The 15,536-nt window shown below is 47.5% G+C and overlaps 1 protein-coding gene across 2 annotated transcripts in view; it reads left to right on the plus strand.

Moving 5' to 3' along the window:
- rin2a (Ras and Rab interactor 2a) overlaps positions 1-12,299 on the plus strand; it is a 29,010-nt gene extending 16,711 nt beyond the window's left edge. For both annotated transcript variants that reach the window (XM_060073477.1, XM_060073478.1), the window contains exons 8-13: positions 2,682-4,406; positions 8,636-8,944; positions 9,180-9,311; positions 9,660-9,817; positions 10,290-10,709; positions 10,770-12,299. In XM_060073477.1, coding sequence (XP_059929460.1) covers positions 2,682-4,406; positions 8,636-8,944; positions 9,180-9,311; positions 9,660-9,817; positions 10,290-10,709; positions 10,770-10,859 — 2,834 coding nt within the window. In that variant the 3' untranslated portion in view covers positions 10,860-12,299. The remainder of the gene's footprint in view (positions 1-2,681; positions 4,407-8,635; positions 8,945-9,179; positions 9,312-9,659; positions 9,818-10,289; positions 10,710-10,769) is intronic.
- Positions 12,300-15,536: the final 3,237 nt, after the last annotated feature.

The raw sequence follows: 15,536 nt of genomic DNA on the forward strand, positions 1-15,536 counted from the left end.
ATTCCCGGGAGTAAAGGCCCTTCTCAGGCCCAGATCATTGCTGCTCCATCAGGCTTGAACATGAAACAACCGCTGGGTGTGCTTGTGTTGGCATCTCTCTTCACCTGAATGACAATTTGGCCATTCGGGCTACACTCAGTATGTGCTTTAAGCTAAAGATGATGCAAAGAGATGAGAGATAAAAATTCAAACGTCCAATGAAACTACACAGTTTAAATAGTAAATTAATGGTTACTTGGCTGTTTGTCTTGTGTGTCGGAAAACATTAATTCTGTGAAGAGAAGAGAGAATAGTACATACAAAAGAATGAAGGATATAAACGTACAGGAGTTTGAAGGATATATGCTGTCCACAAATGAACCAATATTCTTTTGCCAAAAGCACACTTAAACATGCCCTGTGTAGTCATTAACTAGCATTGAAAGTTACTAAAATGCTCTTAATTCATGGAAATAGTAAATTGATGGAACATGTTATTGTTAACAATTAAAGTTGCAATGTGTACGATTGAGTCCCTAGTCTCAGTTGTAGGGATGAGACTTTCATAATTCAAAGAAGTGTTATGTCTTCTCTTACCGGCTGTGCAACTGTGTAACACAAACCGACAGACTCACTGTAGCTCGCTGCGTGGGTGCCATTTATGGCATGGGGTTTGGGTGTGTCCATAATAAGATCAGACATGCCATGCAGGACAATCTTTTGAACAAAGGCATGCCTTGTGTCCTTAATACTTTTGTTTTCGGCCTTATAGGTGTGTGCTTTGATTGAACACTGCACAACAGGAATTCTTGGGAAACTCAATGGAAAGTAGCTAGCTGTGTGCCTATTTCTCCACATCTAATCCACACATAACCTCTTCCCGTCATCGTATCTGATAATTAAAAAAAATGCTATTGACGATAGGCTAAGCTAAGGCTATGTGGGCTGATTCATACAAAATGCTTATGTCTCTCATTAATCACTCCTATATTTACCAATTGACATGGTATCCAAGGTAATATAACGTAATGTATTGCGGAAATGCCATGGCCTATTTAGCTTTCCCGAACCACAATGATGAAGAACAAACAAGAGTTGGGGGGCTGTGAGACTGTGGGCCGGCCTCGGTAGGCATGTAGGTGTGTGCTCGGTACCTCTCTTATCTGTATCAGCGTGTCTGTGCTGGGATTTCGTAGCACCAACCAATTTTCTTCCAGTTTGTCCTTGACAAACTGGACTTTCCAGCAAGGGCCTCAATGCCAGTAATAAGCAGGAAGCAATTCACCCATGGACACCCGTAGCCCCAGTTACCGTAGCTGTTGTTAATAGGGTGTGTGTATGTGTGTGGGTGGGTGTATATGCCGGTGTATGCTTGTCCCTGTTGCAGTGCAATTACGGTACATTAAAGCAATTCAGGAGCCAGAAATCCAAATGTGTAGGAGAAGAACCAATGATAAAATTAACTAAACAGAAGAGAATAAAAAAAATAAATGCTTCGAAAAAAATGCCATGAAACTAGATACATAGATATATATTAGTATATATTGTGTTAGAGAGAGAGAGAGAGAGAGAGAGAGAGAGAGAGAGAGAGAGAGAGAGAGAGAGAGAGAGAGAGGCCCATGAGTAGGATGAGAGCATGTTTGTATTTGTAATCCTGTGAGGGGAAAACAAAGGGCTGTTCAGAGACCAGGAGGCTGGGGGGGGGCGTGAGAGAGAGAGGGAGCGAGTAAGGGAGATATGTCTAGAGAGACGCAGGGAAAGAGAGGGAGAGAAAGAACGAGGCGGGAATGCTGTGTTGACAGAATACCCACAGAGACACACACACTCAAAGTCACGCATGCCTACAAACACAGATTAGAGCGAGTGAGTCATAACATACTGAGCGAGTGGCAGAGAGGGACAGAAGCTCTGAAGTCTGGTAACAAAGCACATGTAGTCATCTTCTCCGGGCTAAATCGGAGCCATTCTCTGTGAGGAGGAACGTTGTCCGTGTGTCACACAGCTCAGAGGAACACACCGTGAGTACCGTCGCACTTTGTCTCTCAGCGTTGTTCACATCTAGCAATTTACCACCGATATGTGGTTTTTGTGTCGTCTCAACAGTGTTCGTGCTGGTGACTCTTTGGTTTGGTTTGTTGGTTGGCTACTTCTGTCTCTTGATAGGGGAACAGGTATGCTTTTGTGTGACTGAATTCTGGCTGTTTGCTCGCTAGGAGTTCACTGTTGCCTTTTTTTTTTCGTTGTTTTTTTCGCAAATACTTGCTGTTTTGATGGAGCTGGCTACCATTTTCATGGATTACTCATCAATGGAAACTACTGCAGTATTACTCAAATTTTTTAACAACATGTTTTATGAATTATACCACATAAAAGAAAATATATAATTTTTTAAGTACATTATGCAATATGTATTTGATTCTCAATGTTTATGCATGTCATTGTATGGTCGTGTTTTTTATGTATTGATCGTCTGCCAATAGCTTTAGACGTTATGGGCGAGACGGTTATTCAAAATGAGGGTTTTTCTGACGCGTTTTTCTCCACGCCTTGAGTGACATAAAGCCATGCCCATAACACAGGTCTATGGCCTCAATATAGACAGATAAAAAAATCTCCTTGGAGATTGACCAGCTGTTTATAGGATTTACCTCCCCACCTCACTAAAAAGTTGTTATTCATCTCCTCCTGTTCTCCTCCAACAGGCTTCTGGGACTCTGAGCTTTGCTTTGGTAAAAAGCGCGTTGTCTCCTGGTCCTCCCCGGGGACTCACGCCCCCAACCGGCCGCCGCCCGCTGCCCAGAGGAGGGTAACCTTAGACACCAGCCCGGGCGTGCGTCCCCGGTTGCTAACGCGCAGCCCTTCGGAGCTTGAGTGCTGCCAGAGCAACGGCGCACTCTGCTTCATCAACCCCCTCTTCACCAAGGTCCACCGAGCCCCCCTGCCCTCGGAGACCCCCCCTGTAACACCCCAACAGACCCCCTGCAACCAGGTGAATGAGGAGGAGGAGGAGCCTGTTGCCGGTAGCGACAGTAGCAGCAACCAGGAGGCCGGCGTCGACGGGGAGAGTCTCGGTCGAGTCTCCAGGGCGGAGGCTCTAAGTGAGGTGAACGTTCTGAGGAGCGCTCAGCAGACCTCGGTATCACAGCCAGGGCAAGGCCCTCGAAGCATCGACCAATCACAGAGCACGGCGATCTCCAGCGTCTGCTGCTCACCTCCGCCTCAACGACCCCCGCCTCCTCGCCAGCCCCCACACCGGCCCGTTCCCCCCCCGCCCGTCAGACAGTGCAGCATGCCGGAGAAGATCCCTTGGCAGAAGGAGCCGAAGGAGACAGGTGGCAGCTTCCTGCACCGGCTGGGCTCCTCCCTGAGCATCAGCACCTCCTCCTTCCCCTCCTTCCCCTCCTTCTCCTCGTCCTCGCCGCCGACCAAGAAGCTGAGCATCAGCTCGCCCATCTCCATCCCACGGCCCTCGCTGGTCTCCCTGTCCTCGTCGCCCCGCCGGGTGAAGGCCTCGCCCTCCACCAGCCAGGACGAGGTCACGTGCCACCTGGCCATGGAGGAGCGCACCATCCAGCAGGCCCTGAGCCGCTCCCAGGTGACGCGGCAGAACGCCATCCTCCCCCGCCACCACGACACCCTCGACAGCCCCGGCTCCCGGAGCTCGCCCGACGCCACGGCCCGAGAACGGGCGGAGGGTTCGCAGGGCGGCGGCGGCGGCGGCGGCGGCCAGCGGCTGAGCGACATGAGCCTCTCCACGGACTCGTCGGAGCCCGACTCCATGGACCTCTCCTTCTCCTCCTTCTCCGCCTTCAGGCTGCCGCCGTTGCATGACCCCAGCCCACCCACCCTGGCCGACTACGCCGCACACCTGCCCCTGTCCCTCTCGCCGCCCCTCCACCACCGCCTCCTCCGCCAGGAGAACCACCAGGGGCCCGACAGCAGCATGGAGGAGGACGAGGACGAGGACGAGGACGAAGACGAGGACGAAGAGGAGCAGGACTTCGGCGTGGGCCTGGAGAGCGACCCGGACGCCGAGCAGGACCAGGACCTGACGCTGTTGCCCCCGGGCCGCCGCAGCGGGGCCAACCGGAGGGCCAGCGCCGGGGCCCTGGGCCTGCAGAGGGCGCTGCAGTGCCAGCTGCGCAAGATGACCGGCGTGTTCCGCTTCAGCTCCCTCCTGACGCCGGAGAAGCGGGCGGTGCGGCGCGTGCTGGAGCTGTCCCGGGACAAGTCGTCGTACTTCGGGTGCCTGGTGCAGGACTACCTGAGTTACATGTGCGAGGGATCGCAGGCATGGCAGGGCCACGACTCGGGCCTGGAGCTGCTGCAGACGCTGCGGCAGTTCGTGACTCAGATGAAGAGGTACCTGAGGCAGAGCTCGGAGCTGGAGCCGCCCATCGAGAGCCTCATCCCCGAGGACCAGATCGGTGAGCATCTCAGACCTCCTGTGCTTTTCTTTTGTTTACGTCGGAGCAGGGGACTCTGCTGTTTTTAATTATGGCCCGCGGTGACGCAACATAAACCAACTGCTCGTCAACTGCTTGGGACCTCATCTGCACTGGGGTTTAGTACTGCAATTACTACGCTCTGCGGTGGAGTGTCAATGTATTTAAAGAGCTGCAATGGCTTCATGCTGACCTCTCCACCACCGCTGTGTCGCCACTTTGTGTTCTATATCAAGGTTTAAGGAGGATGAACGCATGTTGGTATAAAGTGCATCAGTGACTGACTTTAGATGGGGAAGGGTGGTAGGGGGATGAATAATGTGGAAGTGAAGCAGTGTTCGTCAAGTTTTTTATTGCAGCAGTTTCACTTCTACGTTTTAATGATGAGCCGTGTGGAAAACTTTCCTGTGGAAGCTCGCATCCCGAGGGCTGTGTGTCGGCGACGGCGTGCATGTGTTTTATTGTTTATGTCTGTGAGTGCGCGCGCGCGTGTGTGTGTGTGTGTGTGTGTGTGTGTGTGTGTGTGTGTGTGTGTGTGTGTGTGTGTGTGTGTGTGTGTGTGTGTGTGTGTGTGTGTGTGTGTGTGTGTGTGTGTGTGTGTGTGTGAACATGCGAGACGTACGTGTTCAGACCAGAACTTTGTCGGTCCGACATTAATTCGACATTCGTCAGCAAAACCTCCTGCAGGTGTGCTTGGACAATGTTCGCCAAAACCTGTTTTTCACAGCAGCCTTTCCCACAGGCCTCCTCTATTCTGAACACAGTTCTACACACGCATTTGAAATCAGAAAAACACACCCACGCACTGATACTTCCACACACACACACACACACACACACACACACACACACACACACACACACACACACACACACACACACACACACACACACACACACACACACACACACACACACACACACACACACACACACACAAGAACAACTAAGGGAAGCAAGGAGGGTTCCTGTGTTGTCCAACTTGTATCACCGGCCAATGACAGTACACACATACACCCACACACACACACACACACACACGAAAGACACATTCACAGACACACATCGCTCGAAACAGAGGACAAAAGCCTTGTTTAACCCGACACACACCTTCCAAGCTAACAGCAGTTGGACGTGAATCACGTAGGAGGGCTGTGATTACCAAGAAAATAGACAATTGAATAGTTCCTTAATAACTTAATTATGTAAGGCCCCTTAAACACCACCCTGTCATTTTGTAGCTATTGCTCCATAGTCTTGGTCGAGCTAGTCGTGTCTGTACCTCACTGCTAACAAGTGGTAGTGGGGGCTCATATGCAAGAGCAGCCAAGGTTTGGTGTACACTCCAGGGGAATAACAAGAAAACAGCACGCATTTCTTCTATTTAGTCTCGTGTGTGCTATGACTCAAGGCCTTTTGGCAGGAAGGTTTATTTTTTTATATGGAGAACCATTGCTTCTTCCTTCATTGAGTTCCTGAGATGTGTTGCGCAATGTTTTGTTTGTGCCAGTGCTGCTCTCGCCCCCTCCCTTCCAGAAAGTGTTTTGAGTGTGTCTCAGTGTCCACCAGTCCAACACAGATGTGTTTGTGCGGCTGACTGCCAAAGGAGTACAAGATCTGTCTCAGTGAGGGCTATATCCGTATTTATCTTCTCCTCCAATCACAGCAAGGGGGTTCTGCTCGTGCTGCATGGGTCTCTCTCTCTCTCCCTCTCTCTCTCTCTCTCTCTCTCTCTCTCTCTCTCTCTCTCTCTCTCTCTCTCTCTCTCTCTCTCTCTCTCTCTCTCTCTCTCTCTCTCTCTCTCTCTCTCTCTCTCTCTCTCTCTCTCTCTCTCTCTCTCTCTCTCTCTCTCACATTCTTGCCCTTCGGTTAGTTTCTTGTCCATATCCTCTCCTTTTTCTCGTAATGATTCTCAAAATGTCTCCCTCTCTCTAAACCCTTTTAACCGTTAATCTCTCTCGCTCTATCTGCCTGTCATCACATCTTCTGTGTTGCGAGAGAGAGAGAGAGAGAGAGAGAGGGGGCGGGGGGAGGGGTATGGAGAACAGGCGCCCTTGTATCTGAGCACTACACAGGCTGGCTCCATCCAAAGAGGGGGGACGGGGAGCAAGTCCATAAACAGGACGTCTTGAGTCCCTGTTTATCTTTGGGAGCCAAAGGCTTCCCAGACAGGACACACGGAAAGCACACAAACGTACCTGTAGGCATGAGGCACCGCTCACAGCTCCATCACACATTCAACTTTTGATACACCGTCAACACCATCAATCCCTTGTGATTCAGCCATATGTGTCTGTAAGCGTTTTCACCATTTACTCTGTGTCGCAATACATCTATTGCGACACCAGGTGATTGATATATATAGACATGAGGAGCATGAAACGCTAAAACGACAAATAAAAGTAAGTGACTAAGGTAGCTTGTGTATCTGTGAGGAGTCAACAAGGTCATCACATCTCAGCGGGAGTGGGCCTTGATGACAGCTGTAATTTGGCCCATTTGGCCTGCTTTGCCCCCATGTTTACAACACGTTTGGTTAAAAACGGCTTGACATATGTTGACATCCAGGCTGGTCGCTGGACAACATAAGGATGTTTTGGTGAGGAGGTGTATATATCTGGCAGGAAGGACACCTGATAGCACCAAGGGCTGTGACGTTGATAGAGCATGTTTATCTGATGTCCTGTCTCCTCTGCATCCTCTGGTCTTCCTTTCCTGTTTTAGATTGGTCATAACACAGCTAAACTGTGTGTGTGTGTGTGTGTGTGTGTGTGTGTGTGTGTGTGTGTGTGTGTGTGTGTGTGTGTGTGTGTGTGTGTGTGTGTGTGTGTGTGTGTGTTTGTGTGTGCGCGTGCGTGTGTGCGTGCGTGCGTGTCTGTGATAGAGACGGAGAAAATAAATCCCACCAGCACTGCCAGAACCTGCCAGAGATGCAACCTACTCTTAAATTCTTATTTTTTGTTTCTCGGAGGGTGTCCTTCAGCCTCCGATGGTTTTGGACGCCGTCCATCACTAACAAAGAGATCCACCGTAGGCTGTCCTACAAAGGCCAACCGCAGCACCTACGTCAACAGGATGACGTAGGTGAAAATATCACCTACAATTAAGTTTAGCCAAGCTTACATATGAACCTTCTCATCTTCATCCTCATCATCGTCTTGTATTATCAGCTTTATCTCTACCACTTAATTGGTGACGCACATAGATTACCAAGGCACTCATCAGATTTTGCATGGGGGAATTACCGGCCATGTAGTCTGCCATGGTATTTTGTGGTTATTGCAATTTTCTAACCTTTTTAATCAAAAAGTCTAGCAAGATTTATCATATATATTTTGGAGATATAAATATATTTTATGTAACATAAAACATACAGTATTCCCTATCAAATGAACACATTCTTAAACCAAAAATGTGATTGTCCTAACATTTAAAGAGCAGAGAGCTGGAGATGACGTGAGCGCGAGAGTGATTCATTTTCAGATTTCAGTGTGCAGATCCGAGCCTAAAACCTGCTGACTTTACCCAATTCAAGGACAGTCAGCAACACTCTCTCTCTCTCCTTTACGCACACACACACACACACACACACACACAAGCACACACACGCATGCACATACACAAGACGATGGTCCTTTTCTAGCAGCATTGCGGTTTGGACTTGAGTTGGAATTTGTTAGTCATGCTGCACACGCACATCTAATAAGACACAAAATGTCGACACACTTCCTGCTGGGCTCTCTCCAATCCCTCAACTCTGGCCATCCCTGATACGAGACCGCAGCTCTAAACTCAGTAAAGAGGCGGCTGTCGTTTTGCTCAGTGTGACCAGTGTGAAGAGTACTCAGTCACTACGAGAAACGTTCTTATTTTGAAAAGCACAAAGCATAAAAAAAAAAAAAACTTTCCACCTGGAGAAGTACGAGACAAACCTGATCTCATAACCAACATACGGAAGACACATCAGTGATTCAAAACCGGTCTGTCTCTGCCTCTCAAAACACATTCCCAGGCGCTTCCATCCAGCTGGACTCATGAGCGAGGCCGAGACCAGTCAAAGCACGTGGTAACAATCGGTGTCGCTACGAAAAGTGCTGCAAAAAAAAAAAGTTGACCACCATCCAAATCACAGCACGAGGTCGGTGTGTGTGTACGCTTCACGATCGATTCATTGTAACCGTCTCCCCCCTCCCCCCTTTCCTCCTCCCCAGACGGGGTCCTGGAGAAGGCCATGCACAAGTGCGTGCTGAAGCCGCTGAAGGGCGTGGTCAGCGCGGCGTTGCTGAAGTTCCAGGTGCGCAGCGGGGCGTGGCAGGAGCTGCTGGAGAACCTGGCCCAGGCCAAGGCCCGGCTGCCCCAGGACATGGGGCTGCCTGACGGCCCCCCGCCGGACCCCCTGGCCGTGGAGAAGATCAAGCAGAAGCTGCAGACGCTGTGCAAGATGTACTCCCCCGAGAAGAAGGTGACGGTGCTGCTGCGTGTCTGCAAGCTCATCTACGGCGTGTTGGAGGACAGCCCCGGTGAGACACACTCAGGGCTGAAGCGTGGAGCGAGAGTGATGGCAGTTTAATGGGCGGACAAAATATCTATAAAAGTGTGTTTATGTGTTTGTCGTTTGTGTGAGACACAGTGCACATCTGCACAAAAATTTGCATGGCTATTTTTCTATATGTCTGTGTTTTTTTTTATCGGCCGTGAGAGTATTAACCACATGCCAAGCTCTGCCTAACCACCAAGGACCTGTCTCTCTCCTAGGGCGCATGTCCGGAGCGGATGAGTTCCTGCCCATGATGACCTACGTGCTGGCCCAGTGTGACTTGCCTCAGCTGGACCATGAGATCCTGTACATGATGGAGCTGCTGGATCCCTCTCAGCTCAACGGAGAAGGTACGACGCTGAAGCTGTCCACAAGATGGATCGTTTTTGCAGGCCAAGTCTCGCGCCGATCTTTGTTAAATCTTTCTAGAACATAAGAGAATTAAAAAAATAAACTCTTAGGAAATTGACCTTTGGTATTTTATTCAAGCCTTTCTGTCTGCTTAATCTTTTTTGAGAAAAAATTATAAAAATGAAAAAGAGTGACGGAAAGGACCCCCAGTGTGTTCTCCAAGTACACCCACCAAGCTCGGCCTCAAGCGCCCCCTAGTGGCAAGACAAGGCAGTGGTTCGGGCCTCTTACTGAACCTAGCTCGCTGCGCTCCCTCTAACCCCGGGGCCGTGTGGCTCTCCCTCCAGGCGGGTACTACCTGACCAGCGCCTACGGAGCCATGTCCCTGATCCGCAACTTCCAGGAGGAGCAGGCGGCCCGGTTGCTGCGCACGCGCGACACGCTCCGCCAGTGGCACCACCGCCGCACCAGCCAGCGCTCCGCCCCCTCCGTGGACGACTTCCAGGTACAGCCGGTCCCGTTCACATACGCACGCATGCACGCATGCACACACACACACACACAGTGCACACATGCTGTCCCAGCTCTCTCTGAATAAGATATCGTTATGAAGTCCCCAAGTGTTTTTTTCCCCCCCAAGATGACATTGTAGTAACTCTACACATAACCCAATGCGGTACAGTTTAGTCCTCTTATCTTAATACTCAATACATAGATTTAGGAACGGTCCATCCTGTTGTTTCACACTTAATCCTTTCTTTGTGCCATCGCTGGGGGGCAGCTGGGTAATTTTTCTCTGCTGAGATGAATAAAGTATATCTTATCTGAGCTTATCTTAAATGCCTCAATGACAGACAGTGTATCCAGCGGGTCGGCCATCGACCCTCGGCTGCTTGGCGTCACCGTCCGCAATGTGCCGACAGAGCACCTCGTTCCCTTGTTTGCCGTCGTTGACGGCGTGTTGTCGTCCTCCTCAGAACTACCTGCGGGTGGCGCTGAAGTCTCTGGACAGCGGCTGCACGGCCAAGACGCTGCCGGTGCGCCCCTACGCCACGGCGGAGGAGGTGTGCCAGCTGTGCGCCCACAAGTTCAAGGTGTCGGGCGTGGAGGACTACGCCCTGTTCCTGGTCATGGAGGGAAGCAGCCAGCAGCTGGCGCCAGACACCCACCCGCAGAAGATCAAGGCGGAGCTCCACAGCCGGGCCCAGGCGCCGCCGTTCCACTTCGTGTACCGCCGCGCGGGACCCCTGGAGGAGATCGCGTCGCCCATCAACCTCAACAGACTCCCGCTGACCTCCGACCCCGGCGAGCTCGACCTTGGCGACCCCGACCTTGGCGACCCCGACCCGGGCGCGGTCTCCTCTGGCCCCGCCTCCTCCTCCTCCCCCTGCAGCAGCCTGAGCCCCAGCCTGAGCTCCAGCCTGAGCCCCAGCCTGAGCCCCAGCCTGAGCCCCAGCCTGAGCCCCAGCCTGAGCCCCAGCCTGAGCCCCAGCCTGAGCCTCAGCCTGTTGCCGGGGCACCGCGACGTGACCTCCGTGTCCGTGTGACCCGGTGCTTCTAAGGGTCAGCCGGGCTGGACTCGCTGGGCTCGCCCCACTTCTCCTTTTCGGGTGGCGCCCCGTTGCGGCGCGCATCTCTCCCGCTGGCGGGCCGAGAGGGAAGGAAGTGAGACAGACACTGAGCCATCTTGTTCCGTCTTGGTTTCGTTGCGGTTTCCTCATCTCATGTGTGTGACCCTCTGTGAGGCGGCGGGCGAGAGCAGTGCTCACGTGGACCCCCGTTGGTCCTGGAGACGCCTCGGTGAAGGCCACATTAACAGGGTTCACCCCGCGTGGACAGCCGTGGGGACAGGGAGGGCTGGAAGCCTCCTGGTTCCTGAATGTTGAAACCTGTTTACTACGGTTATTGTTTATTAATGACGATATTGTGTAGGATAATGTTTTATACATGATTTTTATTTGTATGATTAACTTGTTGCAGTTGCTGGTTAACTGCCTGCGGTGTGTGGTTGGGTTCTTTTAAAAGAGACATTAGCAGTGATGTGGGCGTCACCGTCTATATTTTTGTTAGAAACAATTTTTTAGAAACTGCCGTATCATCTGTGCAGAAAGTTAAGTCTTTTATATAATGAATGTTTTAATTGTTAGTGATTATCCTGGAGATATTACAGATATAAGCCTTTCCGCAACGATGGAACCTTCCAGTTTTTAAATGATACTAAATAAAACCGCCATGTTCTTATCTGTGCCTTCTGGGAACCCTGGCATGGTCATGAAATACAGTACTACTGATATGATTCCTTTTTTAAAAAAACTTAACATAGAAGTAGACTTCTATGCAGTGGCAGTGTAAACCACTTAGCTGGTCTAAGGTTGCACACAGTAACAAAATAATATTTATGCAGTACATGGCTCAATGGCAAATATAGAAAGGTTAGGTTAGGTATAGAAGATACGTGAAAGACATAGAAAGTACAGAGTATGCAGTCGTACGCAGCGGAGGTGGTGTTGACAAAGTACTAAAATATACGAGTTCAGTTCATCAACACCTTTATCAGGCTGATCATCGTATATATGATTGAAATACCATGGCTGGCCCTGTTGTGTGCTATGATTTGATTGATCTGAAGGGTAATACGATCGGCCCAGGAGTCCCATCTCTTGTAATACATTGAATATGTTAACGGGGAAGGTAGGAGTGCTGGGATAGCAGGTAAATGGACAGCGAGCGTAGAAACTGCATCGAGAAAGACAGCCGAGAGCCATTGAACAGCAAGGTCAGGGGCATCAAAACACTATGTATATCCACCTAGTAGTACCTTTGCATTTTGAAACTCCGAAACTGATTTTGTAGAGGGTGGGGGGTAACTTGCGTCTTCGTAGTCGTTTTTAGTCTACTTTTACTGCAGCGTAACAGTGTCTACATGATGAAGTGTCATAAAGGTCACAGGTCATGGCCCCTTAATAAAAGTTGAAAATGGAATAACAGCGGCATGTTTGATCACATTTATTTTAAGTAGCGATATATATTAAATACGTTATGTAATATATGTCAAATGTACACATTGTATTCTTGTATGCTATAATGAGGCAGAGGGTATCTACTAAACTTTCATTTATAAATATATGAGACTTTTTTATCCGATTTCTTTGTGACTGAATACAATTCTTACAAGAATACAAAGGGAATGTTGCAAAGTCAGTGCTCTGCTCACTTGTGTTCATCCCCACCCCTGGCACTAACCGGGACTGTTATGTTGATTTCTGCACGGTGAGTGTGGTGTGGTGTGTGTCGGGAAATAGTTTCTAGGCCAAAAAAAAGGCAGGTCAAACAAGAGGAATACCTTAAGCAAAGAGCTTTATTAATGTTAAGGTACCAAAATCCGTCCTAAAATGATGTCTCTAACATTTAAACACAAAAGTAAACCCATTTCTGTCCCAAAAAAGTTCCTTGTGCGTGTCGGATTTACCGCTCAAACAGAGAGCGGGACACCATATCGCCTGCATCGAGTCGTCATCCTCTGTACGTCGCTAAGCTATACCCGCGGGAGCATGCAGTCATCGGGAGCGGACAGTCCAAACTAATCCAGTGCCATCTTAACAGTCATTAGAATCTCACCCAAAAAATAAAAGTACATTATAGAGTTTTACCATAAATTATTTTTATTATATTATCTATCCTCATGCGAGTAAACAAACGACAAAGGGGGCATTACTGCTCTGGAAAGGGCTTACAAGGAGCAGACCTAGGATCTATGAAAATATATTCAAACAGATATACAGATTGAGACAAAAAATATAAATACATCTATCCCTATTTTTTGTACATTTTTACATCAGTAATATCACCCATGTGAATATCACAAATTATATAGAAGTGTCTCACAACAAGACAACTCGTTTTTGAAAAGGTGAATGTCTCGGAGACAGTTTGATCAGTTTCAAAATCATGGTACCGTAATTGAGATCTTGAGCTTGTAACTTGGAAACAATAGCAGCATAGAATTTGTTTAACCAAATCAATTAAGTATCAGTTATATATTTATGGGGCTTAAGCAATAGGGGGGCACAAGAAATACAAATGCTTCTCTTGTTGCTTCAATGGATTCTCTTTTGAGGACATTGCAGACAGAAAATATGTTCTTCCCTATGCAGTGTATATTATAGAGACAATAACTTTGTGTAAGCTTTGTAAAAACAGCTTGTCTAGATAGCAGTACTACCTGAGACTGAGCTAAAAGCCAGGGCTGGTGTTAAATAAGTAAGGAGTACAATAGTTGATTTACTCAAAAAAACGGTTTCCAACGGTGGACTTACAGGTGCAGCTAACTGCTGCTAACTGAATGCTGCTTGTGTCGTTTTGTGAGTCAATCACAATTTGCACAAAAAGCTAATTAAGTGTTTTGTGTTTGAGATATGCAAGTAACAGTCAGGTTTTTATAGTGATTGGAAATTTCTCTACAAACATACCCCTACATAGAGGACAACACTATATCTGTAAATATCAAGAGATCATACATTTGGAACTCTGCTGCTATAAATTTCATCTTTGATCTTTAAAGTGGCTTATTTACACTTGCAAGCCTATAATTATTGCATTACAAATAATCTGAACACAATTAAACCCTGTTTCCCGGTAGCAGCACAGAGAAGTACTCTGACTGTAATAAATAAATACACATATTTATATATATAAAAATAATAACGACAATGATTACTTTACACGTACATTCTAAAGACACAAATTCCTTAGCAAAACAACAAATTACATTTTGTACTGTTGATTAATAAATAAAACATTGTACAAGAAGCAAATTAGATTCAGTCTGTTTTAACAACTACCTCCCCTCAAAAATACAAAAACAAAAAAGAACGTGGTCCCTTTATATTTTCAAGGACCTCATCAAGAATGAGGAAAAAAGCTTATATTTCCATCATAGCTGAACCTTTGACAGCTAAAAAGAGTGTGTCTGTGTATAGTGGTATGGTTAGCTTTGTCTGTAGATATATAATACATCAACATCTGGTCATACATGGGGATGCTAGGTTCTCCCCCGGCTGGCTTACCTTGACTTTAAGGTGGTTGAAAGAAAAATACTCTTTTAGTTCATTAACAACAACGCACAACTGTCAACATCCTAGAAGGAACACTGGTGGACCACACAAACCTACCATAGATTGACAAGTATTTTCATTATAAATGACAGAATACAAATGGATCTGTTGATAAGAACAATCAGCAAAGAAAACCCCAAACAATTTAAATCAATCAATCATGACTTCTATAAAAAACAATGGAAGGGGAGATTGCTGATGCTTAATTGTGCATCCTTTCCTAATGCTAGCATGGTCTAACATAACTAACACTGCATATCGCATGACAGTAAACATGCAAATACCTCTGTAAGATCACAGAAACGTCAAAAGTAATGGAAAAACAAAAGTCCGTCCTTCATCGCAATAATTGATGATGCAACTTGCAAACAGCTGCTTGTGGATCAACTCCATCCCCGTTCTGTGTCAGTTTCGCAAGTGGCTTTTAAAATAGAGCATTAGGCAACAGTCTGGTATAAACAGTGTTGATTCGTACAGTGGCCTCCAGGTGGTGCCATGATGCTATGAACCATGTAGTGGCCGTTATTCTCTCTCCATTAAACTGTTTACGTTACGTTGTTTTCCTTTTTTTGTCATTTAAAAAAAAGAAGAAAAGAACAAAGCACATCGTAATGCTTCATCTTACAAGGACTTTCCCCTTATATAATCAGCATGTTTTCAGGACCGTCAACAGAGCAGGGACATGGTCAACACTCACAGCCACACAAGGCCTACTCGTCAGTGCAAAGCGAACCGTTTCCTCTACAACCTATGCAATCATACTCCAGTACACATTTATAACGATTACATATTGTTTTCAAAAGAGAATTGTGCTTTTTTTTTGTACACAGGTACGATAGATACGTCGTGGACGGATGTGTCTCTACTCTAAGGTCGACTCCCTGGAGGGTGAACTGTCGACTGTTAAAAACCCACAAGTTGTGGTTCGAAAAAGAGGAATGTGTTTTTGCTACGTGTAGAAATAATAAATAATATATATATATATATATATATATATATATATATATATATTTACAGAGATATAGTTTTTAGAAGTCTTTTAATATAAAACACACCTACCTACACACCTAAAACTTACCTACTGCTGTGATATAATTGAAGTCCATCTTG

Source organism: Gadus macrocephalus, chromosome 15, assembly GCF_031168955.1.
Source record: "Gadus macrocephalus chromosome 15, ASM3116895v1".
Lineage (NCBI taxonomy): Eukaryota > Metazoa > Chordata > Actinopteri > Gadiformes > Gadidae > Gadus > Gadus macrocephalus.